At 43.5% G+C, this 27,076-nt stretch overlaps 1 protein-coding gene across 2 annotated transcripts in view; it reads right to left on the bottom strand.

Annotated features, from left to right (window-relative positions):
* Arid5b (AT-rich interaction domain 5B) overlaps positions 1 to 27,076 on the bottom strand; it is a 192,680-nt gene that overhangs the window by 36,850 nt on the left and 128,754 nt on the right. The window contains exons 1-4 of one of the 2 annotated variants that reach the window (XM_008837299.3): positions 9,862 to 10,111; positions 8,472 to 8,584; positions 2,089 to 2,293; positions 148 to 200 (exon numbers count right to left, since the gene is read on the bottom strand). In XM_008837299.3, the coding sequence (XP_008835521.1) occupies positions 148 to 200; positions 2,089 to 2,293; positions 8,472 to 8,584; positions 9,862 to 9,865 (375 nt within the window). In that variant the 5' untranslated portion in view covers positions 9,866 to 10,111. Of the gene's footprint in view, positions 1 to 147; positions 201 to 2,088; positions 2,294 to 8,471; positions 8,585 to 9,861; positions 10,112 to 27,076 lie in introns of those variants that run through there. The other variant, XM_008837297.3, reaches the window with a different exon arrangement.

The raw sequence follows: 27,076 nt of genomic DNA, 5'->3' as shown, positions 1-27,076 counted from the left end.
AAAACCCCCCCCCCCCCCACCAAAAGTACAGTGCCGTTAGAAAAGGCAGCCAGTGATGGCTTACTTTTGCATTTCCCCCATTTTGGCCAGAGACAGGGGGAAGGTTAGATTGAGAAATTATTTCATTCAGGTTGCTTAAACACTTACTGTTTCATATCCTCCCAGTTTTTGAGCAGCTTGAAACATAGTCCAAAGGTTAACTGTTAGAGGGATAATAAGTGTTTAGATAAGCATTGCATTAACACATTTCCAAGCGATGTCAATTAAAACATTTTGTTTTGTTTCTTAATGAGAAAGAGAAAGGAAAAAAAAAAAATCAACTCTACTCCAGAGAGCTAAATTCTTAGGAAACAATCTGCCAAAGGGCATTCAACATTACAGGATCTATTTATTATTACCACTTAAGGTATTTCTTAAGAAACATCTATGATACTACAGAGACAATTCTTCTTTTAGGATAAAGAACAGCAGAGTCTGATTTGCATTGCCATCAGCAGAGTAAGCTAATATATTGGACTGACCTTGGGAAAATGTGTGGGAATTCAAAATAGCAGTGGGTCAGTTCAGCTTTTAGAAAGAAGCCATAGTATAGTCACACGAATGCTTCCATTAGATAAGATCTCTCCATGATCAATAAATAGCAGTCACTTTGTAGACTGTCTGATGGCAACACTATATTAAACGACCCTGTTGTATTTTCCCAACTAGGATCTTGTAATATGTAGAAAATAAGCCCCTTCCATGCCAGAACTATGGCACAGCAAGCCCAAATAAAGGAAGACGTTCTTCACAGAGATACTGAGTCATGAGCCCTCCTAGCTCCCTGATGTGCCTGTGTGATACTTTGAATGTATCTTTCTTGCTTTATCAAACATCTCCTATGTAGGGTTCGCATATGTTTACGCTGTTAAACATCTCTGCCCAGTCAGTATCAAGCTTGATCATTTTGTATCAAATAACTAGGGATCCTGATTCCTTTCTATGAGGAGAAATTTGGGCTTCAAGTAATTCCTTGGTACGGGAAATGAATGAAATGAAAATTAAACAACCCAAAAGGCTCTCTGCCACATCATGCTCACAAAGCCATATTTACCTTGTGTTTCAAGGCTATCAAGAGCCCTGCCCTGGCCTTGATTTAATCTGAGCCAACGACAGAGCAACAAAGCGCTTCACAGTACATTAATTTTACTTCTATTTCAAGCAACCAGTTTTCAGACAAACATTGTAATCATTCGTCGTTATATAAGTTTATAACGGCTGTGGAGTGTTCTCTTGCAATCAGTGCCAATTGCTATTAGCTATGTAAATTGTTATGTAAAACATACAGGTTTGACATTCTTCATCAAAATGACACATGGTTTTCATCTAGGAAGATGCATTTGGAGAAAATACTACTTCGAGCCAGAGGCTCCTGTCATTGTGCATCACTAAATCCAAACAGAGGCAAATATATGTTCAGTTGTGAACCTGGGGTAGGGTTTGGATGGATTTCTCTCCTTTCTGTATGGACTTCTGTTCAAGCTGAGTCGGGCTTGGCTTATATATGACACCTAATTGCACAGCTTAAAAGTTACTTAAAACTGAACTTTTTAAAGATGGATGCTTTTCTTATTCCTGTGAATTCAGGTTTTTCTTATCTTTTAACGAATTTAGGGCATAGGGAATGTTTTCTCTTTGTGGCTGTTTGGCCCATCTTTACATGTCTTCCTTTTAAAAGCTGTCTTCCAACAGGCAACATCTGTGCCTGATAAGGCTACAGCAGAGCATTATCTCACAAGAAAGGCGTTACAGACACTCAAGGCTGACAAAACAGAAAATGAAAAACTTTCATCGCGTCTAATTCCAGTCATCATCAGTGGACTCCAGTCTATAAATAACTCAGTGCAACTGTCCCAGAAGGAAACAGTGCAAAGAGACAGGGGGAAATTCTTGGCTCAAGCAGTTTGTGGATTTAGTATAAACAGAAAACACCCTGCCTAGATTAGGGTTCTAACATAATATCTGGTCAAAAAATTCCACTCCCCCTCCCCCAATTCAAAGAATCTGAACGATTTTGATATTTTAGAAACAAAAAACAAGTATACTTACTCTGTTTGAAACCTAAATAGGGAATTCGCTCTATGGGCGTTTTCCTCTCTTTCATGTATTTATAAAGTGCCACCAGGAAGGCCTGTTCATCTGCCCTGCATTCTTCACCAATGGACAGCTTTGGCTTTTCTTCATTTGAGATTTTTTTACAGTTATTGTGGTTATTCTTCGGCTTGGTCAAGGCTGACCTGGCCTCACATTTTACCTGGAAAAAAGATAATAAACATCATATCAAGCCCGGGCCCGGAAGGCTGATAAAGACACAGTTAAAGGGTACTTTCCCCCTGATCTCCCTGAGGAGGGAGGAGGAGCATGAGCAGCAAGTTAGGGCCAGCCAAAGACAGCCTTTTGGAGGTACCCAAGGAAGACGCATCCTAGAGCAACCGAGGGCAAATTTCTGTAAGGGTCACTGGTAAATACGTGGGCTTTGGAGCCTTCTGGACCCTATGGCACATACTCAAATCTAGTGTAAGCATGATGTGGGAACGAGTGCCAAGGCTGTGTACCCATAAAACTTTATTGGCAGAAACAGGCACCCAGAGGGCCCTGGTTTGCCCAATTACTGCAGGGTCCTTTGGACACTTCACAAGTATGTTCATGCCAGATCAACAGTGTTTACATTTGGTGGGAACATCATTCTGCCTCATTATATATTTTATTTTCTCAAGGGACACCATCAGTTATGTTCTTGAAGAAACCTCACTTTCTTAATAAACAATCCAATACTGTCTGCTTGATATAAAAATGAAAGACAAGTTTATTTCTTCAGAGTTATCATAGAGTACAGCAGAGGCTATTGTCAACTGTCACTCGGGGCAATGCCCACATATACCCTGCGCAGGGTAGCAAAAAGCCTAGTCTTGAATGAGGACTTACTGCTTTTCAGTCAGCTGATAATGTCATAGGAAATGTTCAGTTGCCACAAAAGAAAGGGTAAAGGTCAGCTAAAAACCCAAGCTAGGGTATAAATGGAGGTAACTGCTCCGGAGTCCTTCCTTCTCGGTCACAGGCAGACATGACTCTCGGCTAACGTTACGTTCCCTCCTGGCTGCCATGTTGTACACAGGCCTTTGATGGTCATTAAACAAAATGCTAAGTTGCTGATCTATTTTAACTGTAAAAGGGGGAGATGGAAGGGTCAAACGTGGCGTTCAAGCGCACCCAAGGGAAATGTGTATGTTCCAGTAGTCTTTACATCTCCACAGCGGACACTGGGCGGGAAGGAGGGCACGTCCCGGGGAAACGTCATGAATAAAAACGTCTTACGTACTCTACAGTGTTCCTGATTTTAGATTTTCTTCCCCTTCAGATCCTTCTGAGCACTAAGCACATGAAAAGATTTGTTTATTTATTAAAGTGGAACAATCCTCTGTTTTGTATTGCTTATTCTCACCAGTGAGCACACTAATATCTTCAGACTAGTCCCGGAAAAATAAAACTTCCTGCAAAACTTTTGGTGGGGCCACTAGATAAGATTTTAATTTTTAAGGGGCAGTGGGAATAGCTTTAACACTTTTTTTCCATGTGGAATTTTACCGACAATATTCTCAAACTTTAGGGCTTTGTGATATTAGAAACATCCTGTGAGTCTCTGTGCTGCCTCCACCTTTCAATGCCCAGTTTCAAGCTGTTGGGACTGAAGTTCTGATGGAATTCTGAATTCACCGGCCTCTTGAAATAAAATCATCCCAGTTTTCATCCTGCTTCCCTCCAGCCTTATTTGTTTACACTAGTGCCCAGGCACTATTGGAGATCGGGTTTAGGCATTCTTTCATTCTCATAACTTGTGTGTGCGTGCGTGCGTGTGTGTGTGTGTGCCTGTGTGTGTGTGTGTGTGTGTGTGTGTGTGTGCATGTGCACTAGAGGTCAGAGGACAACGTCAGGTTTGGTTCCTCAGGTGCCATTCAACTTACTTTTCTGAGGCAGGATCTCTCACTGGGACCCGGAGCTGGTTACTACAGCTTGCCAGCCAAGTGTCAAGAATCTGCCTCTTTCCACCTCCCCAGCATTGATTCTAAGCACATGCCACCACACCCAGCTTTCTCACACGTGTTCTCCAACTCAGGTCATCTTACTTTGCAGCTCACCTAGCTCCCTGGTCTTTAAGCTCATGACTCTTTTAAGTAGGCTATTATTGCCATAAATGTGGAAACTGAGGAATGGACAATGATGAACATGGACAGGCACATAAGATCATATCCATGTTTGTGTGATAAACAACAAAATTGGTAAGTTGGTAGTCAAAACAAACTTTTAAAAGCACGCCTTACTAGGCATTGCAACACCTACCTACTGTGCAGAAGTGTGAGTTTTCAAGTGAGACATGAAAGGCAAAACTAAGTAGTTTCCAGGTCAAAAGAACTGTGGCTCATGTCTGTTATTTTAATGTCCACAGGAATTACAAAAGGTAGCTATTTAGATCTGTTTTATAGTGGAGGAACTTAGCCTCAGTGAGGGTGGCTATCTTGTCTAGTAGCCAGTGAGGAGCGAATGTCCAGGTATGGAATTCAGCTCTGCCTTCCTCTAAACCTCACTCTCACACAAAATGAGCTGTGTATTAAATAGGCCATGGCTTAAGTCTGCAGTGGTATCAGGCCAATTATCTCCATTATTAGGTCAGAAGTATCACTGTAGGGGAGTGAGAGGTCTGCCTTACCCCTCTGAAGTCACTCACACTCTGTTGTTGACAAAGGCTCCAAGTGAGACCCTATGCCCTGCTGAACCACATCCTACATCCCAGTGGGCTCCTCTGAGGGGATGCAGGACACTTAGTAAGAAGAGGACAAGTGAGCCTTGGCTTGGATCTCTGACTGGCTCGATGCTTCTTGGTTAGGGTAAGTGAGTTCTTTCTGTTTCTGGGTAGGCCTTGGTAAGTTCTTATCGACATTTTATTTTTCACATTTACACAAAACATTCTCAGCATTTTAATCTACTGAACTATTGTAATTCAAGAATCAATGGAGGGCTGGAGAGGTGGCTCAGAGGTTAAGAGCACTGGCTGCTCTTACAGAGGACTCAGGTTCGATTCCCAGCACCCACATGGTGGCTAACAACCATTCATAACTCCAGTTCCAGGGGATCCAATGCACCTTTCTGACCTCCACAGGCATTGTACAACACAGGTGCACCTACCTACATGCAAGTAATACACACATAAAATAAAAGATAATAAAATATTTTTTTAAAAAAGAATCAATGGAAACAGGGCTTAGTCTGCATGTTGACCTTGAGAAAATCCAACCTTTAAAAGGTGACAGTTAGTTACTAGATATGAATCCTAAGCTGAGCACTACACACCTGTTAAGTTCACTAAGAGCTCTAGGGTTTCCAAAGTGATTGAGAAATTCTTAAATACAGAATCAACATTAGTGCTTTCAATGAACATGTACCTAGTTGATATTAACCACATTCTTCTACAGGACTGAGACATAACTAATCTAGTCATCAATGGGGACAGCCAGATGTGCTAACCAGGCTAGAGTTCTAATGCTGGCATGGCCAATGACTTGCTAGGTAACTTCGAGCTTCGAGCTTGGTAAAGCAAGAGGGATAATTTCTGGGTACAGTTCTGAGGAGTGAATGAAATGAATGGTATTGAAACTAAGGAAAGTATCCCATTGATGAAATGAAATAGCAAAGTATGTGCTTTCAGTGAACGAACATATCCCATACCACAATTCCCTTCTTCACGCTCCTTTACCATAGAAACCACCTGTTACATACCCCTAGTCTTGACACATGCTGACAAATACAAGAAATCATCTGCTTTCCATCACTAGGGGTCTCATCATAGACACCCATGTCAAGAAGACTCCTGTGTTAAGGTTTATCATGTGACTAGCCTGGGCCACAGATCTGCTGTTTGCAGGTGCTCCCGGAAGATGGTTAAACAAGCGCCAAGCATATTCACGATGGCCCTAGAGCGGGGCTTTCTCTGCCTGCGACTCTTGCCGTCTTTGGGAAGCCATGGAAGTCTCTTCCCAATGGACAACAGGGTGTTGCAAAGCTGCTGTCCTGCTCTCATCGAGAGCATGTCCTTTTGACGGTTGACAGGCAAGTTGCCAGTCATGACCACAGCAGGACTAGTCTGTCCCACTCACGGAGTTTTGCTGTGTGGAGCTGCAGGAGGCTGGCATTGATCCACAGTTAGAAATGGTCTGTTGGAGGCACTTTTGAAAAAAACACACAGGTCTGAGAGTCAAACAGCTCTCTAGCACATAAAATGCAGGTTCTAGCTCAAGAAACAATCGGATGGTCACAGGGTTTTCATCTGTACCGTAGCATTTCATAGCAAAAGATCGCTTTAAGACACAAATGCCTTTTTAAATGTCTTGGTCCCAGGTGTGGCTTGTCGGTTCTGTAGGATTTTACAGACAGGTGCCAACAGATAACCTCACCATACTTTAAACCTAATCTTTCTTGGCTAGTGGTTTCACCAGATTGGGAGTATCCAAGGTAAGACTGTAATCCAAGACTGCAAATGGTCCCCAAGAGCCAACCACAGCTTGGTGTTCATCCAACCACCACCGCACAGGAACACTGGAAGATGGTCTGTCCCCTTGTGACCATTCTCTACAGCACCACTGACAGGAAGAGGAGTGAAGGGTTGTTTAAAGAACCTAGGTTTGGCTGTTATCCCTCCTAGGGAGAATAAGTTGGTAGCCATCTAACACAGTCCACGAGCCGAACAGCCTCCTGTTTCCTTAGTTCTGAGTCTGCTATGCGTGTGTGAGGCTGAAGCCCCCCTCCATGAAAGCACTGGCTGTGTTCTTTCAGGTCAGCTGTAGGAGTTCTGTACACTTCCCACATACTGGTAGTGATTGCAAATGACAAGGATCAGAGCTTCATCCTGCTGAGCTCAGATTTAGAACATTCTGGAAGAAACACAGCACCAACACAGGCGCTGCACTCTGTAGAATGTTACTGCACTAAAACCTTGCTCCACCTGTAGCATCTTTAGGAACTTTCAAAGTACGTCTCAGAGAACGAACTGATCTGGCTGCCACCCTTCTAGACCATAGACACCAACGGTCTAAGTAGAATGGCTCCAGGGCTGAGATGTTCAACTCACAAGAAAGTGTCCTTCATAGGTTTTGTGTACACTCTGTTGCAGAGGTTAAATGACCAGAAGTGAATCAACTTCAGGGAATTTAGGCAGGAAACTGAAAATACATACTTCTATACATTGGGATAAAAAACCTCTGAGATCTTGGCAGTCTGAAGATATCCCAGCCAAAGAAGCCTCCAGAACTTTGTGACAAGAGTCACACTTGAAGATAAGATTTATAGAATGTAAGAGTCCAGGGTTCACTTCGGCAAACTGGGGACATGGTACAACCAACAGGCAGTCAACACAGAACTCGGTCTTTTGTCTGTATCTTGCGAATTCACCGATAATCAGCATGCCCACACGTTCAGCGGTTTAGTTCTTCGGTCTGGAAATGCTGTGCTATATTTTCTACCTGATCTTTGATTCTAATCTAAATGGATAGTGGGCATCTTTGGCTCAGAAACAAATGAAAACACCCAGAAACAGAAATATGGAAATTTGACCCAACCTCACAAAAGTCAAAAGGTAAGTTTAAAACTATGAAGGGGTACTTGCTAAATACTTCAGGCATACACTTCAAAGATTCAAAAGAATGCTTGTTCAAAATGTGCATTAGAGGTCATTAAAAATATACACGTCACTAGGCAGGATGGGCACGCCTTTGATCCCAGTACTCAGGAGGCAGAGGCAGGTGGATCTTGTGAAACCGAGGCCAGCCTGGATAACAATGAATTCCAGGCCAGCTGGGGCTACAAGGAAATGCTGACTCAAAACAAGCAAAACAAAACAGAACAACGTCCCCTAAACATGTATGGATATGTGAGTATATATGTACCTCACATCTCTAATTTTACTTTAATGTGAATTAGAGGTGACTTTAGAAATAAAAAATCATGACTAAAAAGATTAATTCGAGCTATTTCTAATTTCAGCGTCCGTTAATCTCTGAACATATTTAGATGAGCTCGCAGAGAGAGGATGGCTCAGCTGATCTATTTTGGATACAAGCCGTGTAAACTATGGGATTGTGTCACCTACGATGGAATCTCAGCCTCAGTGACGTGGGTCCTTAATCATGTCCTTTACCCAACTAGCCAAACCGGGAGGTGGGAAGTCTTTCTGTTGACTAATCAAAACGCCTGCTTCCTACCAGCCCACACTCCCAGCCACTGAGGAAGAGAGGTGTCAGGGAAAGGCATGCCCTAGCACCCTAAAGGCTCTGAATACAAAAGGAAGATTCTGAATTGAACATGGCCACTGAGATATCAGAATAGAAAGAAAAAAGGAAAAGTCAAAAGTTGCAGCAGGAACAGTCTGCAGTGAATGACGGTACCTTGGCGACGGCTTTACCATCACAATTGTTGTTGGAATCCTTGGCCCCACTGAAGGATTCTCTTCTCTGTGGGCACAGTTTCTTTTTGCGCGGTCTGCCTTTAAGATTTGGCGCTGCAAACAAACAGGAAACAATTGATATACACTTTCAGTTGCACAGGCAGCAAAGGAGTCACAACCTCACTGCTTGCTTCCTTCTGATAGTTCCGAGACATGTACATACCCCCATCAACTCTCATTGGATGCTTCTGTCTCTGCAGGGTGGTACCTTGGTAGACTCTATACTTTCTGTACTTTTCCCAAAGTTAAGTCAGCATACTTTCCCAAGTCTAATTAATATAAATAAAGCCTAAAGGATGACGGTAAGGATCCTGAAACAGGCTTGTTTCATATCTTCTTTTCAAAAACTCAAGTGATAATGCCAGCCTGTGACGTCATCACGGTAAAGTAGCATTTCAATATCTCTCTCTTCAGAAGGGTTTGGAGACAGGAGCATGTTCTCAAATGATCATACTGATGGAGAGAGACAGCTTTAGAGAGGTACTCATAGCAATGAGCTGCAGGGTATTATTACATGTGTTTCCTAATAATGTTGCGGCCAGCGTGTTTCAGTCTCAGCAAATCTGGCAGAAACATTGAGTCACTGTGCTCTTTCCCCTCCTCAATATATTTTCATGAAGATCTGGAGGGTTATTGAAAATAAATTCCAAAGCTTACACTAGGGTTAGCCTGATTCCAGTGAAGGTTCAACTTTTTTTTTTAAAGCTGCAGTTACAACTGACACAGATGATATTGAACTTGGGCTGTTTATGGACTGCTCTGACTACCCCCCCCCAATCAACTTTCACATTCAACTTCAACTCAGTCACCCCAGCAGGAAAATTAAAACCAACCAATTAACTGAGCTGCCTTTGAACCAACTCCAGACAAACGTATTCTCTCCCAAACAATCTCTTCTGGTCTCTCAAGGCACCCACATTTTTATCACTTTGAGGAACAGTTATGACATAATCAAATCAGAACGGCACGAACTCTCTGAATCGTAACTAATCTTACTGATGGCACAGTTTAAACAGTGGTTTTAGGCTACTTTATGTTAGACTTATTTTACAGACATGATTAATCCTACTAATTTGATTTTCTGCTGCGGATAAGGGTTTTATTGTTGTTGAAGCTCTGTGAAGGCAACTCTCTCTTTACAACACCACCCCCCACCCGAATAAAAGTTTAAGAAGCACTTTCGGGGCTCAGGCTTCGCTTCCCAGATCAACATTGTTCATTCTCGTTTCTCAAAACATGGGTCTCAAAGTCCATCCCAGAAAGCCAGCCTGGAATTATCAAAGGTAAACAAGCTCCCGAACAAAACCAAGCAAAGAGAAAGGAGAGATTACCCATTCCAGTCGTCCCACATCTGCCTGATTGACGTCTGTGCTCAGCAAAACTCGGGCAGGGGGCTGCTCCCCAGCCGCATCCCTGGAAGTCTGGACTTGGTGTGACTGACTGCGGAGAGAGGCTCAGCGCTGCTCAGAGATCCCCTCCCCCAGCAGCTCCATTACTCATGTAAACACACGGCAGTGACTAGCACGGGTGTGTGGGATGAGCTCTGAGCACTTCGGGGGAGCTGCCAGACTGGCAGGGAAGGCTCTGCTCTCTCCCCCTCCCTGTCCGGGCTTGCTGATTGCACCCAGCCTGTTCGGTGGCTCTTGCTCCTTGGTGGGAGCACCGAGCCATGTTCCATGAATCTGACACGCTCCATAGCCTGGAGCCAGGGCGGGGACTGTTTTGTTTAGAAGACTTTGTGCAGCACAGAAGCATTTTCACAATGACCTGAAGTATTAAGGCTTTGAAGGATGTACTCTCAAGTCTCCTTATCAAAATAATAGCCCAGCAGAAAAAGCCCACAGAAAGAAACAGGACTTGAGCGAGGCCGTCCGGAGTGGTTCTGTCAGAAAACAACAACAATATCGCCTCTGTTCTGAGACTGTGATCTACCCCCTTCTTGGATTTTGGCAAAAAGCACTTAAACCTAAGAGGCATTTATTTCTAGAAAAGTCCTCAAGTCCCAGAGGCCTTTGCTAAAGACAGAACTTGCATTGAACAGGCTGTTTTAAATACTAAGGCAAGGGTTCCAGGAACCCACCAAGAGTCATCCCCAACAGGGTCCACTTCCTTCATCCTCTGAGCTGTTTCAGAACCCAGAGATGCAGTGGATTCTGAGAATTCCAAATTTAGAACAGAGGGGCACCTAGCAAGCTGATCACATACTCTAAACGCGATTTGATGAACCCTGTGATTCCTATTAGAACAAGTCCTGGGATATTCCAGGCAGGTCAGTCCAGCATCCCTCAGCCTGTAAATGAAAGCTCTTCTTTTAGAATTCCCTATGATCTCCGCCCCCCCCATGTATCACTGTATTCTTTATACTTGAGTTGCATGGGGCTTTTGGGGGGGCTTCTTATTATACCTGATGGGGCAGTCTTTAAGGGTAGGTTCATTTGATTCGAGATCTCTCAGCTGCATGGTCCCTGGGAGGCAGCACTTTGTAACATAAATTTGTTGAATGAACCAGTGACTAATGGAGATACAGATGCCCACACACCCCTTACATCTTCAGGAATGGAGCCTGCCAACCTGATCACATGGTACATGTGTCACTCTGGGAACCGTCACATCTGGGAACGTAAGCCAGTGACTTGAGGTGACACCAGGAGCTATAATGGGAAGCCTAAAGCCTTTGGCTCCTGAGGCTGTTAAGCCATTACCTTGTTATACTGGTAAAACCAAAGCCTTGTCCCATGTGCCAAGAACGAATTGTTAACATCCCTGGACCAGTGAATCATGAAGGACTGGCAAGATGTTCATGATACAACCGGAGACTGTTTGGACTCCTGAGACCCTACGTGAGGCTTTGCAATTAAGGCCCTGGGGGAGTGACACAAATTCTGGTTCCTGGGCCATAGTTATCTTCCTCTAGGTGGTGAACAAGTTATTTCTAGATTAAAGACTAATAATAAACGCACTAAGGTGTAGTGGCGGCCAGGGTAGAGCAGGACTCTGGGTTTTAATTCATTCATGCTAGATGACAATGCAATTCCTCCTTTCTGGAGAGCCAAGTGCTGTGCCTGAATTGTCAGAATCAAGATCCCCAGTCTAGACCTCGCTTCAGGTAAGAAGGCTCTCTCCCGACTCAGCTCTGCTCAGAAGGCAGCAGCAGGTGCGCACCTGGCTCCTGTCAGTTGCACTTAAAGGAAGTTACAGTGCAGAGAAATAAATTCACATGTGGTTACTTTACCCGGAACCTATAACCCAAGGCACTGTGCGGGCCTGGCTCCTCAGAGCTCCTTGCACGGATGTTCTCAATAGCTATTGATATGACCATGGTCACTAATCCTTACTGGGTACTTCTGTGTGCCAGTCTCTGGTCTGCACTGCTCTGCATGTAATAACACCTTTAAAACTACCAACAAGAGACCAACAGTTACTACCATCCCCCTTTTACAGACCAGGAAACTGAGGCAGAGACGAAGATGAGCCTCAGTTCATGCAGCTGGAATGCAAACCTGGCAACTGCAATTTACCCAAGGCCCCCGTTTTCCTCAGTTTCTCTCTAACAGACACCTGCATACCCAGTACTCAACCTCACAGTGAGGCGAACTGATTAACTCAGGTTGGCAGTCACTAAGAGAACTTTTGCCAAATGAAAATACCCTCAGATAGCACACAGCCAGCATCTCCTGGATCCTGCCGAGAACAGGGCCCCTTCAGTTCTGACTTCGAAATAGGTTACAGAACTTCCATCTAACCCATTAAGTCCAATAAAACTTGGTGAAAGTACCATGCCCACAATTCCTTTACAGTGGGAGCTTCTGACTGATCAGTGAGTAGTCTCTGTGGTTTAAAAAAAAATCTACTCCTCTCTGATTATTCATCTGTCTGGCTTACTTAGTGCCATGAAATTAACAAGGATTCACCTTTGTGCCTCGAAATTTCTATAGGTGCTAATCTCCTGAGAGGCAAGCTATCTTCGTGTTGAGGACGCCGTGACACCTAACCCACCTGAGCTATTGTTTTCTTTTTTAACTCTTTCAAATATCAATAAATGGAAATTTATTTTTTTTGACAACATAGCACAAAAGTTTGTTGTTGCTGTTTTTTTTTTTTTGTTTTTTTTTTTCTTAAAGGATTTCTGTTTCCTCAAAAATGCAGGTATTTGTGTATAGATACTTTGCCATGGGTTGGACAAGCCGTGTTCAGGTGAGAAACTCCTCTAACCCTCAACTCTTCCGGGAAAACAAAGGCGATGTAAGCAGTCACTGGCAAAGCCAATTGCTTTTGGTCTCAGCTTTTCTTTTTTTTAATTTTATTTATTATTTTTATTTTATGTGTATGCGTGTACTGCCTGCATGTAGGTAAGTGCACCCAGGTCATGCAATGCCCGCAGCAGACAGAAGAGGCTGTCAGATCCCCTAGGACTGGAGTTATGGACAGTTGTTAGCTACCATGTGGGTGCTGGGATTTGAACCCGGGTCTTCTTCAAGAACATTCAGTGTTCTTAACCCACTTAAACACTTGTATTGCTCTTGGAAGTGCAGTCACTTCGAAAATGTTACCAGTGTTTTTTTTTTTTTTTTTTTTTTTAATTGAATTTATGCTCTTGGAAATACCGCAAAGATAAACTACTACAAAAGCTGAATTTTCTTCACTGACTCCTCAGTGAAGACCTCTTTCTTCCTGTTTTGCAGAGGGGATTTTTTTCCCCCCAATTCAGCTACACATCCTTTGTGAACTTTTACTCAGAGACCCGGTCTTACTTGCTAGGCTGGACTGGAAATAGGGAGTGGAAAGCCAAACATAATTTTCCTAAGAGCTTGACCCCCTGGGGTCAACATGTACAGGAAGTCGACAGAGCGTCAACTCATTTACTTTGTAAGTTGTATGACTGTGTGCCCATGTGACTATTTTAAACATGAGCCAGAAAGCAAAACCCCACTGATAGAAGTCTTAAGTCATGGCAAACTGTTCTCTGTATAGCCTGTGTGCCTGATAATACTTTGCATTTCTGTGATGCCTTCCCTCTGAGGATGGTAAAATGCTGGTACTTTTTCTTTACAGACAATCATCTTAAAATACTCTGGCAAGTTTCAGCATGGAGCATTGCTCTTTCTGGAAAAAAAAAGTCGAACCTAATTTAGTTATCGTTTACTGTGGTCTATTTTCAATGTTTCCCTTTGACTATTTAGAAACTTCCTCTTTCACTATAACAAAAATAGGATGAATGTTTTCAGTTATTAATGTATGAGTCAAAGATTTAGAAACCAAGAATGGCAGAATGCTTGATCAAAGCCACTCCTAAAATTTATGGGTGTAATAGAAGAAAGGCATTTCACAGATAATCTCTTATGGAATTTCAGTTTTCAAATACTTGGGAGAAAACAAAAACAGGCTAAATCTCTCAGCCCTCATTTTGCCTTTACCATTAAGCCAATATTTTAACATAAGAATTCATGAATGGTCCCTGAAATTTCTACTTCAAACCCAGTGTTGTTTCAGAGTGCCTGTTTGTTCAGTGTCTGTAAGTAGTCGAAGCTTTCTGTGAATTCATAAAATACTATTCAAACATACGGTTAAGACTCTTCAAGTTTATTTTTATTCTATTTTCCTATAAACAGCCTTCCACATCCAACAGACACACTGGAGAAGCAAAGGCATTCTCTGAGCTGTGAGCACTCAGGGCCCTTGACAGGTACAACTTGATCTTGTGGGACCCTCTAACTAATTGATGAACAGTAAGCAGCAGACTTAAGCAAAAGTCTGATGAGATGGCCATTGCTTGGTAGTTGTGCTGACAGTTCTATTTTAGTACCCCCTGCCCTCAACTTCAAATAAAGACATTAAAAGGAGACACCCAGTGTTGTGAGCCAGATTGAAAGTTATCATTTTCAAAGGCTACTAAAACCAACCGCAGGGGATGGGCCCCAGAGGGATTCTCACACTGGTCACATGGTATCCTGGCCTTATAGAGTTCCTAGGTGGGCTTCAGCCCAAGTCACACCCCACATGCTGACACCTTCCACAGTTCAGCATTTCGATCCAGGTTCTTAATCTACCTTCTAGAAGGACAAGCAGTTGTTTTGTTAGAAAGAGGGTTTTAAAAAGCTGAAGCAGGCTTTACAGGAGGCCCAATCACTTTGGCTCTTTGTCAGAATCACCTAGGTCCCTTTGTGTCACTAACGAGAGTGGAATGTAGGACCACAGCTGCCCTACCTGGACTGCCTGGGCAGGTGAAGTCTAAAACAGCAGTGGGCTTCACTGACTGCTCAACAAACCATGTCAGTAAACACACTTGTAATCTCTTCCAAAACATGCCTAGTCTTACTCACTCCTGGTTCATGCTCATGAATGCCAGCCGGGGCATTGTTAATGCCTCCGATCAAAGTATTAGTAATTTCATAGGCATGTGATTTGCATAGCTATTTCCTGATCCACCCTCTCTCTCTGCCCTGGAGGTCTTCATTTCTCAGAAACACTTAAAAACACAGATTATGTCACTTGGCCCTTCCCCCACCCCATAAATGGAATGGGACTTGCTAGCTCATCCTAATGCTAATTGGTTTGAGAACAAGCACTCCCACATTAAAAACAAGCAAACCTCCTTTGTAGTCAGGGCTTATCATCAGGAACAAGTAGATTTTCAGGCTTGTTGCCCAGAAGAGGGACACAAATACAATCAAATATTTTCTAGATATGATTTCACATCATAGTGTGGATTCCAGGTAAAATGGACGTTTACTGGAAATCACAGGACAAAGAAAGAACAGACACTTGTCATGACCACTCAAGGCACGGGAAAGCTCTGAGGACTACCTAGCTGTGCAGAGAGGAAGGACTCTGGGTTTTCCAAGGTTAGACTCAGCAGAGGGAAAGCTCTAGGAAAAAGGCGGTTGGAATTTCTGATGGATGTCACGCCTCCTCCCTCTGGTCTGTGTTGTCTACACATGGTATCCCCTACAGGAAAACATTCCTAATGACAACCACTCTCAGGGGTGGCAGTGGTGTCCCATAACTGTTTGGGGAAAATGTGTTGAACTTGGGGATAACGAGGCCTAGATGGGACTGGGTCCTGGTCTTCCTGAGGCTCTGGAACCTAGAGAAAGACTCCTCTGCCTCAGAACACCACAGACTACGGAGAGGGAAGGCGGAGAGGACACAGGCCGACTTAGCTGGGTCCAGGATGGGACAGCGTGATCTGGGTCGGTTCCAGCTCACAAGCCTTGTCCCAATGCCAGCTGTGGGGTCTGTCATGGAGCCATAGACCCTGCAATAGCAAAAGTGGTCCCTGAAAGTGCCACAGCAGCTCAGCCTCCCTTTTCACATGCACCTGGCATCTCTTCCTCTCAGAGGTCAAGTGTCCAATGAGCCACATCTGGGCCCTGGACACAGCCTGGGATCCTCATATATAAAAATACACACACACACACACACACACACACGTATACATAATACAGACACACATTCATACATACTACATATATACACATGTATACACACATATGTAATACACATATTCATACACTTCATGCACTGCACACATATACACATATACACACATATACATACACAAGTGTTTTCACAATTAGAATAAATATGCTGCTTCAACCCTATGCCGTGCTTTTTCTAGGAAACAAGTTCTGTTCCATTTTTTGAAAAACATTAAATAAACACAGATTTAGCCTTTCTTAGCATGTTACCACATAACAGGAATAAATATTAACTTAATTGTCTATTTATTGTTTAAGGCTGCTTAAGTGTCCTTTCTGGAAATGCTTTGGAAAGACACTTTAATTTCCACAATTTCTGAAGGCCATAAAGACAAGAACTGTTAGACGGAGAATGAATTTTTTTTTCTTTTTGTTACAATCAATAAAGTCACTCGCTCCTGTCTATGATTGGTATGTTCCATGATACTACTATTGAACAGGACAGCATAGAACTGAAAGTGACATTTTTGCATGGAATGGCTTCACAAGGAACAGTAAAGATCAAAACATGTTTAAACTTGTATAAAAACAGTAGTCTTGTTCAACTACCTCTCCAGGGTTGGAAATGAGCTAGTCCATTTTCAACATTGAGGTTAACTGATTTGCTTCATCAATAAAGAAAATATTCCACACTTGGAAATAAGTGAAAACTTATTTGTATGTGTGTACATGGATTAACATGGAGGTAGTTAAGTCATGACAGACCTGGGTGAGGATGAGAGAGTTTAGTTCTTAACACGCAAGGAAAAGTACACGGCTATCAAGTAAATATAAGCTACTAATTTCTTTTTAAAAATCCAAAAGGAATTTGGGCTGAATGTGCACTGTTCATGTACTTTATACTTTCAGAAAGAATAGGTTAACAAGTAGGATTGTCTCTTTCTTAAAAATAAGAGCGGGGGGACGGGAGGCTGGCGAGATGGCTCAGTGAGCTAAGGTGCTTGCTGCCAAGGCTGATGACCTGAGTTTGGATCCCAGGACCCACATGGTGGAAGGGAGAACTGACTCCTGCACGTTGTCCTCTGACCTCCATACTCCCACTGTAGCATGTGCACCCCCACCCCAAATACAAGTGCAATAAGAGATTTTAAAGTAAGGGCCAGGGACGGAGCTCCGTCAGTAAAGTGCTTGCCATACAAGCATGGGGACCCGAGTTCAGCACGCAGACTCATGCCCCGTGGCATGTGCTTCTACCTCTAGTGAGGCAGGGACCCTGAGGCTCACTATCAACCTAGTCTAACTGGGGAGCCCAAGGTAAAAAACAAACAAAACCCCCACACCACCACCACCACCAAAACAGTCAAAGTGGACAGTGCCCGAGGAAGGACACCTTCGGTTGTCTTTTAGGTTCCACATACACATGCACACAGCTGCATACATACATACATACATACACACACACAGAACACACACACACACACACACACACGAACCCTCACACATCCAAAGATAAGCATTCTTTGTTGTTTGGGATTCTGAGACCATGTACTTGTCCAAGTAAATTCCTCCTAACCAGGTTCCAGTAAGCTCTGACCAAGCACCTTCAAGGTTCCTCTGAGGAGTTACGGGTGCCACCATCCTGAAAAGTCAGTTTAAAACTCTTGTTTTATCAGGACCTCACTGACTGTATAGAGGAGAGTGGAAAGGGGCGGAGGGCAAAAAAGAGAGAAAGGACTCTGGCGTATGCAGAGGTGGCGAGGTCCCTGACACCCGGTGAAACATTAGCCAGGGACAGGTGATTGTAACTTGAAGGGCGTGCGCCAGTGATCAGTTAATAGGAAAAAGAGCTTTTCACCCTGGAGAAGAGCAACAGGCAGATATTACTGGACATGGTGAAATGAAACTCATGATAGACAAAGAGGCAGGTAGAGCTTCACATTCTTTCTTGTGTCAGACAAAACAATTTCTTTCACTATTTAAAGCTGCTGTGCCTAGTACAGTCGCCATAACCCCAAATGTCTACAGAGCCCTTGAAATGCCAAGACCAGCTGAATCGCCAAATGTGCTGTATGTATAAAACACACAGTGATTTTCAGACATAGGGCAACAGAAAGACAATTCTCTAATAGCATTTTATATCAATTACATATTGAGATGATGATAAAAGTTTGGCTATTAATGGATAAATAAAATGATATTAAAAATAATTCTATGTTTTTCTTTTAAAATGTGGTTAATAGAAGATTTTAAAGACCAAGTGGCTTTTGTGTTATATTTCTCACAGGTGATACTGGTTTTATCAACATTCAGTGTTAGATGTGTTAGATTATAGATGTGTCCTTGGACACAAGAGTCAAAGGGCAAGCAAGAAAGACCATCTGAAGTAAGAAGGAATGGTAAAAAAATCACAATTCAGAGTTCAAATATAATTCAGAGTTCAAACACAATTCAGAGAAGTTTTGTATGAGGTTATGAAGGACAGTCACGTATGGATGTAAGCGCCTGACAATTTGCTGATGCTGAGTTCTCTGTGAAATTCAAACCTGGTAACTATTGACTGAAGGCTACTAAATGCCACATGATGAGATTGTTAGTGCATTAAGTTCCTTAACTAAGACATCAAAGCAAGAGAGAACAGACTGGCCAAGGAGGGAGGGAAGGAGGGAAGAAGGGAGGGACAGAGAGGAGAGATTCATTGGTCACTCTCCTCTGTCGCTAACATAAGTTGGGTATAAAGCCAGCCATTTTAATCGTTCAGTGCAATATGAGAACATGGAACTTGAGTGATTTGGGCTAATCCTAAGTAGAAGCTTCCTGACCACAAATTGCCGAACAAGTTTAGAGTCCAACTGTGTTTGTCTTGTGGAGATTTCATAAAGTAAGAGGAGAGGTCAGATATAGTCAGCCCTCAAGGCAAGAACGTGGCCTGCTTGGTTTGGCCCCGCTGCCTCAGCCGCACAGTCTCACACAGCACATTAAAGAAGGGCTATGGGTTGTTTCCCTGGTTCTCAGAAAGGGGCCACAAGATGGCTAGATGGGTAAAGGTACAGTGCAAGCCTGGTGATATGAATTCCACCCTGGAACCCACGTAAAGGTGTAAGGAAAGAACCAACTCCATGAAGTTGTCCACTGACCTCTGCATGCCTGTGTGCCATGTGTGCCTGCCCCCCCCCATGTGGGACACACACACACACACACAATTTAAAAAAATAAAAAAGACCACGAGGCATCAATCTAAGATGGCAGTTGCCCAAATCCAGGCTCACCCAGTGACCCCTCCTTCCTCAGGACAGTCACAGGATCTGAAATAGAGCCGTGCCTTCTGTCCACTCAGCTCAGGGTCCCTATGACAGCAGTCAGCCTCGCAATACAAGGATCCAATCAAAGTGTACCCATCCTCCTGAATTCTCACACAGACTCTGCCTCTCTTCCTCTTCAAATGGCTCTAACTGTAAAACTCAAGAACAGTAATTGTAGTACTGGAGATAAACACAGGAAACATTTCTTTTCCCCTCAGAAGGCAAGAGATGTTCTAACATTTAAGGCTGTAATAAGCAGAGAGATTAGGCCCTGCAACATCAACAAAACACACAGTGAATATTGTACATTTACCATAGAATACTTATAAGGTGATCATTTTTAATGGCATTATTTGTCAGGTTCAGCATACACCCAGCAAAGTGGCCTGCACACCTCTGGAATGTTCCTGCTAGCTGACGATGGAAGCATTCGTCTTTGTCCTCCAAACTCTTTTGCAGCACATCGTATGCATATTTCAGCATCCAACGTTATTAACTCATGACCAACTGTCAGTTGATGGTTATCTAACACATGGGTCGCCATAAAAAGGACTCCTTATTTGGACAAAAGCTCTTGCCTCCACCAGTCTGTCTATATTTTCTCTTAGAATAACTTTATTTGGATTATTATTCGCTGTTAGTGGACACTTGGACGCTGCACGTGTGGGGATCGAAAGGCAGAGAAATAAATCCTTAGCAAGTTAAAACAGCTTATTCTTAAAGCCATTTCTAGCTTCGTTAGCCCTAAGCAAACTCTCCACCGCCCTCTTGTGGTGGTTCTGTGTGATGCGGAGGGATGACTTAAAAACTCAGAGACTTAAAGTTTAATCAAATACAGGAAGAAAAAACATTCATCTTGGAGGGAAACGGGTGAGAACTACAGCTTTAGGCTGTTTTATTGGTTTTAGAATTTACATTTGACCCTCCTCCTATCTGGCGGTGGGAGTTGTGGGGGTGTGAGTAGGTGGGGCTTGTGGTATGGAAATTAGAATATTGTCTTTCAGGAATACAATGAAGTCATTATGCTATAGCATAGCTATAAATATGATTTTTTATGAGTTTTATAACCTTAAAAAAAGTATGCACACATTTTAAACGTTCCTTCATAACCAAAAATAGATGGGTACTCCAACCCGCTTGGACTTGTAAGAACTAAGGAAAAAATGTCCTAATGTGGAAGGAAACCATTAAAAGAAATGAGGACCAGGTCATTTGTTTCTGACAATAGACAATATTTGAAACTTGGAACCATAGGTATAAAATGTACCTCTCAGTACTCTCTAAAAGTAATATTTTCTAAAATTCTAAATTCCAAATTCAATAATCGGTTGTGCACTTTGGTATTTAATTTGATTTTTAAACGCCACTTCAAATTTCTGCTGTGTGTCTTAGGACAATTTCCTGCTGAACAAGCCCATCCCCAAAAAGCAAACAAACTTGGAATTAAAACCAACCCAGCAGCTTAAAAGGAATCCATGAGAGAAGTGATTGCAAAGTCAAAATGCAAAGAGAACATAAAAACTGTTTTCCTCTTATCACCAGCAAAAGCAGCGTTTCTCTCATTCACGTGTCTTTTCTGTAAATAACGCCACTCCACCCAGCGTGAGCCCAAACGCTCTGTGTTTTCAAGGTAATTTTAGGGCAGATTTTTCTTACTTGGCTTCTGCACTTGCACGTGGAAGTCTAGTTTTGCAACAACATTTGTTTGGTTTTGGTGTTTGAATTAGCAAAGTTCTTAAAGTAATTTTACTATAAAATTAAACAGCTGTGAGTTCTTTAGCAAAACATGACTCGCCTTGTTCTTCTTGGTAGTATTGTGTAAGTTGAAAATACCCTTTCTTTCATGTCTTTTTAATTCTGAAATGAATTCTCTAGTTGGCCTTGTTTAGCTGAAAAAAATAATAAAGGAGGAGTGGTATTTGCTGACCTCTGAAATGCATCTGCTTTTAAGCACAGGCGTTTACCCAAGGTAGGCACTCAAAGGGCTTTTGTTCAATTCCTATTATTGTAAGAACGATGATGTCCTGCCCCCAGTAGATATCAGTTCTGCCAAGCGGAAAGCTGAAAGTCTCTTTGTGGAGTTAACTGTCCTCTGCCGATTTCACAGACGGGAAAACTGAACCCGAGTTAGATGGCAAGAAAGTGCAGTACTAGGACTATTCATAGAGGCTGGGATTCCATTTAGAATTTGACTCCTAGCCCAGGCCTGGAACCACGTGAGGGCCTTCATTCTTTGGAATCAACAGAAGAGCAATTTGAAAACATTCTTTGGACATTATTAAACACAGCCTCAGGGTTTTGGGAAGTGGGGGTTGGGGGCGGGGCCTGGACTCAACTCAGAGCTTCTAGGTGCTGTTTCCTTGAGTTACTTGTAAAAGTATGGAAGGCTTGGTCCACACTGCCTGTATTCTAGGACCGGTTAGAGGTTTCACAACCCCTCTGTATCTGACAGAATTAGAATCTAGATTTGAGGTCTACTGTATAGACATCAGTCTAAAATGCAGAGCCAGGGGCTGCAGAGATGACTCCACAGTTAAGAGTACTGGCTGCTCTTGCAGAGGACCCAGGTTTGGTTCCCAGCACCCACATGCCTGCTAAACAATGGTCCTAAACTCTAGTTCAGGGGGATCCAACGCCCTCTTCTGGCCTCTATGGGCATCACATGACTCAGGTGCACTTACATCCATGCAGGCAAAACACTCATACACATAAAGTTAAAATTAAAACCATTTAAAATGCAGAGGCAGAGAAATATGAGAAATGTGAATTGTGGGAAATGATTCTTGGAGTCTTAACTGAACTGAACCAAAGAGCCCTGTTAGGAGCTGGTGTCTCCAGGACTATAGAATTCTTCTTTTGAGTAATTTACAGTCTGACGCAATTCCACAGCTTACATTGAAGCTTGAGCTAGGAAGTTGATGCGGTCAGTTAAGTTCTTGCTGTTTAGGCATGGGGACCTGAGTTCAGGTGCCTGAACCCACAAAGAAAGTAAAGCACAGTGGGGGTCGCACCTGAAATCCCACTGCTTGGGAGGTTGAGGCAGGAGGATCCTGGGGCTTGCTGGCCAGTCAGTCTATCCAAATTGGTGAGCTTGAGGTGAATGAGAGATCCTACCCTAAAATTAAAATGGAAAGTGACTGAGGAAGACATCTGATGTGGGCATCTGGCCTCCACACCGTGTTAATACACATGAACACTGGCACACATATACACTTCCTTCACTGTCCCCCCGAGAGAACCTTAGACACTAGCTAGCCCAGACTCATAGAGAAGAACAGTCAAGAACAGAGAGTTTGTGAACCTCCAAAGTCAGAGCCCAGCAGAGCTGTGGTAAGGTCGCTTTCTTGCTGCCTGCAGTGGACAGGGACCCGCTGCAGACTTTTGGCAGCAGATGGCTTCACAGTGGGTCCTAGTGCCTCTTTCTGGGTGTCTCTGTCACCCCTGGACCACGGTACCCACACACACTTTCCAAGGAACTGCAGTGAGTAAAGTAAAAATCAGAGTGGGTGAGGACACACCTGCTGTGTTTAAATGCCAGCTCATATAGCCAAGAAAGCTTGGAGCCTGTGGCGCCGGGTCCTTCTAAAAGTACGTCTGTCTACCACACTGTTTTCTCAGCTCCAAATGGGAGAGCAAAGAAAAGCGCTTGGAAAGCCACCAGGGCTGCACTGGCCACTAGGCTTCACTGCCTGCCGCCTGCTGGGTTTTGTTGGGCTGGACTGGATAAAAATAAGGAGCCCTCCTGGAGGGCAGAAGAAGTTTTGGGAGGCCAGGTGCACAGTCCACTTTGTCCTGGAGCCTCCTTCTATGATGTCTTGGTGGTCCCAATTATATCACTGGGCTGTGATTTCCCAGTTTTTCTCCCTCTTGCCCTAAGTCCCAGTTGTTCTAGATTCCCATTGGACATGACCTGTTCTAAGAAGTTTTGTTCTGCTCCCTGCTGTCCAGCTGAGTGGGGTGGGTGGCTGTGCTCCTTCTCTGTCAAGTGTCTTCTACCCTACCATATACCACTGGGTATGCCAATGGCGCCTATGCACCTCTCTGCCTCAGCAAACATTAAAGAGATGACATCTGTCCTGAACAGCATGCCACTGTCCCAGTAGGTGCTCAATAAATGATTACCAAACAAATGACTCTGCATCATGCTTCAAAGTCAGTGTCTGGCATTTAATGACACAGCAAATCTTTTTAAAGATTAAAAAAAGTTGTGTGTGTGTGTGTGTGTGTGTGTGTGTGTGTGTGTGCACGTGTGGCGTGTGCAGGTTCCAGCAGAGGCCAAGAGGGCCTCAGATCTTCTGGGCTGTATAGGTGGTTGGGATTTGCCACTCATGGGTGCTGGGATCTGAACTTGGATCCTTTGCAAGAGCAGTAAGTGCTTTTAATAGCTGAGTCATCTCATCAGCCTCTAGCACAGTATTTGTTAAACTGTCCAGAATGCGGGACGTCCCCGGGGAAAACAGATACCTCTGAAGAAGGCAAAGGTGGCTGTACTCTTGGTGGCTTCACCTGTACACCTTTGGCACCTTCCCCCAGTCACAAGCTCCATTAATAAGGGAAAGACATGTAAATCCGAATTGTAATTTCCATCATGTAACTCTTGGGCCTGGCTATTGTCACTCACTTAAATAATTAGCAGAAATCTGCCTTGTCTGTGGACACCCAGACCTGTTATGCAAGGACCCACAAACCCACAGAGATTCTAGAGTTCTAAGGAGCTTCTATCACCAGAAAAAGTCAGAATACCTAAGGAGAAAAAAAAAATGTTCCCTGGGGAAAATGTCATACGGATGAACAGAATCCTTTAAAGAACTCCATCTCTACAAAGCAGCTTAAAAATGTGCTTGCAGATGAAAATCTGGACGCATCCATAATGTAGAGATGAAATTTAAATTCCAATAAAGATTTTTTTTAACAAAGATCAATAAACTAGGAGACTGATCTGCGGTTAAAAGTTCCCAGTAATGGGATAGTCTAGAAATTTCATAAATAATGCTTTTATCTTGATTGCAAAATAATCCCCTGCCACAAAACAAGGCGAATCAAGGTAGGAAATTGTTCAGCAGGAATTAAAATGTCACACTTTACACGGAATAGAGCGTTGCAATCACCAGGGAAACACACATTGCAAATGTGTTAACACAAAATTACATACATCACTTAATTATATAAGCACATAGCTCCTGAGTAACCCATTAGCCAAACATGTCGGGCTGTGGTTGAATATATACATGCAATATTTTTAGCACAGAGGGGAAAGTAGCTATGTCAGGCCTGGCACGGTAAAGCCTAGAATGGCAAGTGCGATTAAAGTGAGAGGCAATCACGTTGAAAAGGAAATATAACAAACAGCAGACAGTTGAGAGGAAAATACAGTGAGCCTGTGTTCCCCCACGTGTGATTCCCAAACCTTATATAACTATTCATTGTTGCTTTATCTGGCTCACATCCCAGGTGTGTTCTAGGCTATCTTAATTTTATAGTAATGAACTGCCACACCCATTTTATGAAAACACACACACACACACACACACGAATGACAGTATGTCTGATTATTTTCACTAATGAACTGCCACACCCATTTTATGAAAACACACACACACACACACACACACACACACACACGAATGACAGTATGTCTGATTATTTTCGCCAGCAAAGGACACTTTCCTGAAATTCAGCACCACTCACACAGAACTGTCCACTTCATTTTAAATGCCCCCTGGAGTCAGCACCTGAAAAAAAGGTACGTCGTCTTTTCATCTATCTATCACTGTAAAGTTGGGGAAGCTCCTGCTGGCTGCCTGCGTGGAAGCATAGAGGGTGCAGGCTTTGAGAGCCGGTGGCTCTGTGTTCACCTTGTAGCTCAGGCAACCGAATGATCCTGGGCAAATTATCATCTCTCTCTGGGCTAAACTGACCCGTTCTCCAAAAGGAGGATTGTTTCTCTGGTCTAGCAGATTGTGATGTAGAAAGAATATGAACACGGCAGCATTAGACAGTGCACCTAGGATACTCTGAAGCCTCCAGTAACGCATCAGAAGTCAAGGGAGAGTCGTGGATGGTTTGGAGACTCCCGAATCCTCAGCATACAGGTCAGCACCTTGCGGAGCCCAGGAAGAAAGAATGAGTGCAAGAATACACAGTACCATTTGCTGCAAACATCTGGCGTGTCTTCCTGGAGGCCGTGAGCCTGGCTACACAGCAAACCGTCTGAAGAAGGGTGAGAACGTGCCGCCTAAGACGGGCGGCGGGGTGGGGTGGGGGAGACAGAGAAGGAAGGAGGGAGGACAAAGCCTCGTTCTCTAACGGATCGTCAGATGCTTCTGAAATGGACTTTGAGAAGCACCACCCGATGCTCACATTTCCAGATCCATATGAATGCTCTACATCTAGAAATTACCACATACATGACTCTCCGCACAGCAGGAGCTCAGTAAGTAGACAAAAAAAATGGAACGGTTTTGAGTGGAGTGGGTCAAGAAGAAAGAGTGGTTTGAGAATCTTTCACTAGAAATTCTTATTAGTCGATCACTCACACATGGCACAAGAGGAGACCAAATTCAACCTCTGTACAAGTTAGAACAAGTCACAGAGGAGAAAAGAAGAGAGGCTTTGGCTTTTACTGGTCAAGCCAAGGTTTGATTTTGATTCCAACTTTAATACTCCGTAATTCACGGGCTCTTGAATTGCCTGTCTGGCTCTGTGCTAGTCCAGCTGGCAATAAAATAACATACTTCCTGACTTTACAGACTTGATGTTTTCATCGATTTTGAATAGGTATCCCTATTCAACAGGCTCTAGTTCTGCTCTCTGGAAAAGTAGTGCTTCCTTAGACTGGATGGGGCTTCATAGACCAAATCTGTCTAGGGGCATGGCTTATTCAGCTTGCACAATGAAAAGAAGAATGTCATTTGAAGGTCTGTGGAGATGGTTCCACTGGTAAAGTGCAACACGAGTGTGAAGAGCCAACTAGACCCTCAGTACCCACATAAGAGCTGGGTGTGGCGGCTCAAATACACGACCTTTATTCGAGGGGGGGGGTGAGGTGGGTGGAGACAGGCAGATCTGGCTCACTGGCCAGTCAGTCTAATTACATGGTGAGCTCCAGCATCAATGAGAACCTGTCTCTCCAAAAAACTAGATGGAAAGTGATAGAAGATGACTCTGGAGGTCAATCTCTGGCCTCCACACATGTGCACACACACATGTGCACACACACACAGCACCCATACCTCCCAACATACTCAGACAGCCACGTATAGGCTAGCAATGGAATATATTGAGTTTTCACATTAAATAGGGGTGTCTGGCTTTTTTATTTTAAAAGAATCAAGAACCTGGTAATTCTGGGCTCATATTCTTTTAGAATTTTTAAAACTTGTATTTATTTATTCATTTAGGGCTTTGCCTATGCCATGGTGCCCTGGAGGAGGTCAGAGGCCATCTTGTGGGAGTCAGCACCTTTGTACACATAAGATTATGATTTCTGACCTGGAAATCATAGGCTCTTGTAGTTTCCTAAGGTGTGACTGTGAGACCCTGTGGTATAATCATTTACCTCCAGGGATGAGGAAGAATCTTTAGTTAACCCATGCTCTTTTCCTAGTGGGCCCAGGGCAGCAAGATCCTAAACTTAGTTTCCATAGAAGGTGTGGTAATCACTCTCAAGAGTTTTCTAAATACCAGGCATGATGGTGCATGCCTCTAATCCCAGCACTCAGGGGGCAGCGGCAAAAGAATCTCTGTGAGACTGAGACCAACCTGGTCTACAAAGGGGCCATCTGGGGCTAAGGGAGACCCTGTCTCAAAAAACCAACCAAATAGACAAA

The sequence above is a fragment of the Nannospalax galili genome, unplaced genomic scaffold (genome assembly GCF_000622305.1).
Source record: "Nannospalax galili isolate Female #2095 unplaced genomic scaffold, S.galili_v1.0 scaffold178, whole genome shotgun sequence".
NCBI classification, from domain to species: Eukaryota; Metazoa; Chordata; class Mammalia; order Rodentia; family Spalacidae; genus Nannospalax; species Nannospalax galili.
The sequence above is the reverse complement of the archived record's forward strand: the minus strand, read 5'-3'. Positions and strand labels throughout refer to the sequence as shown.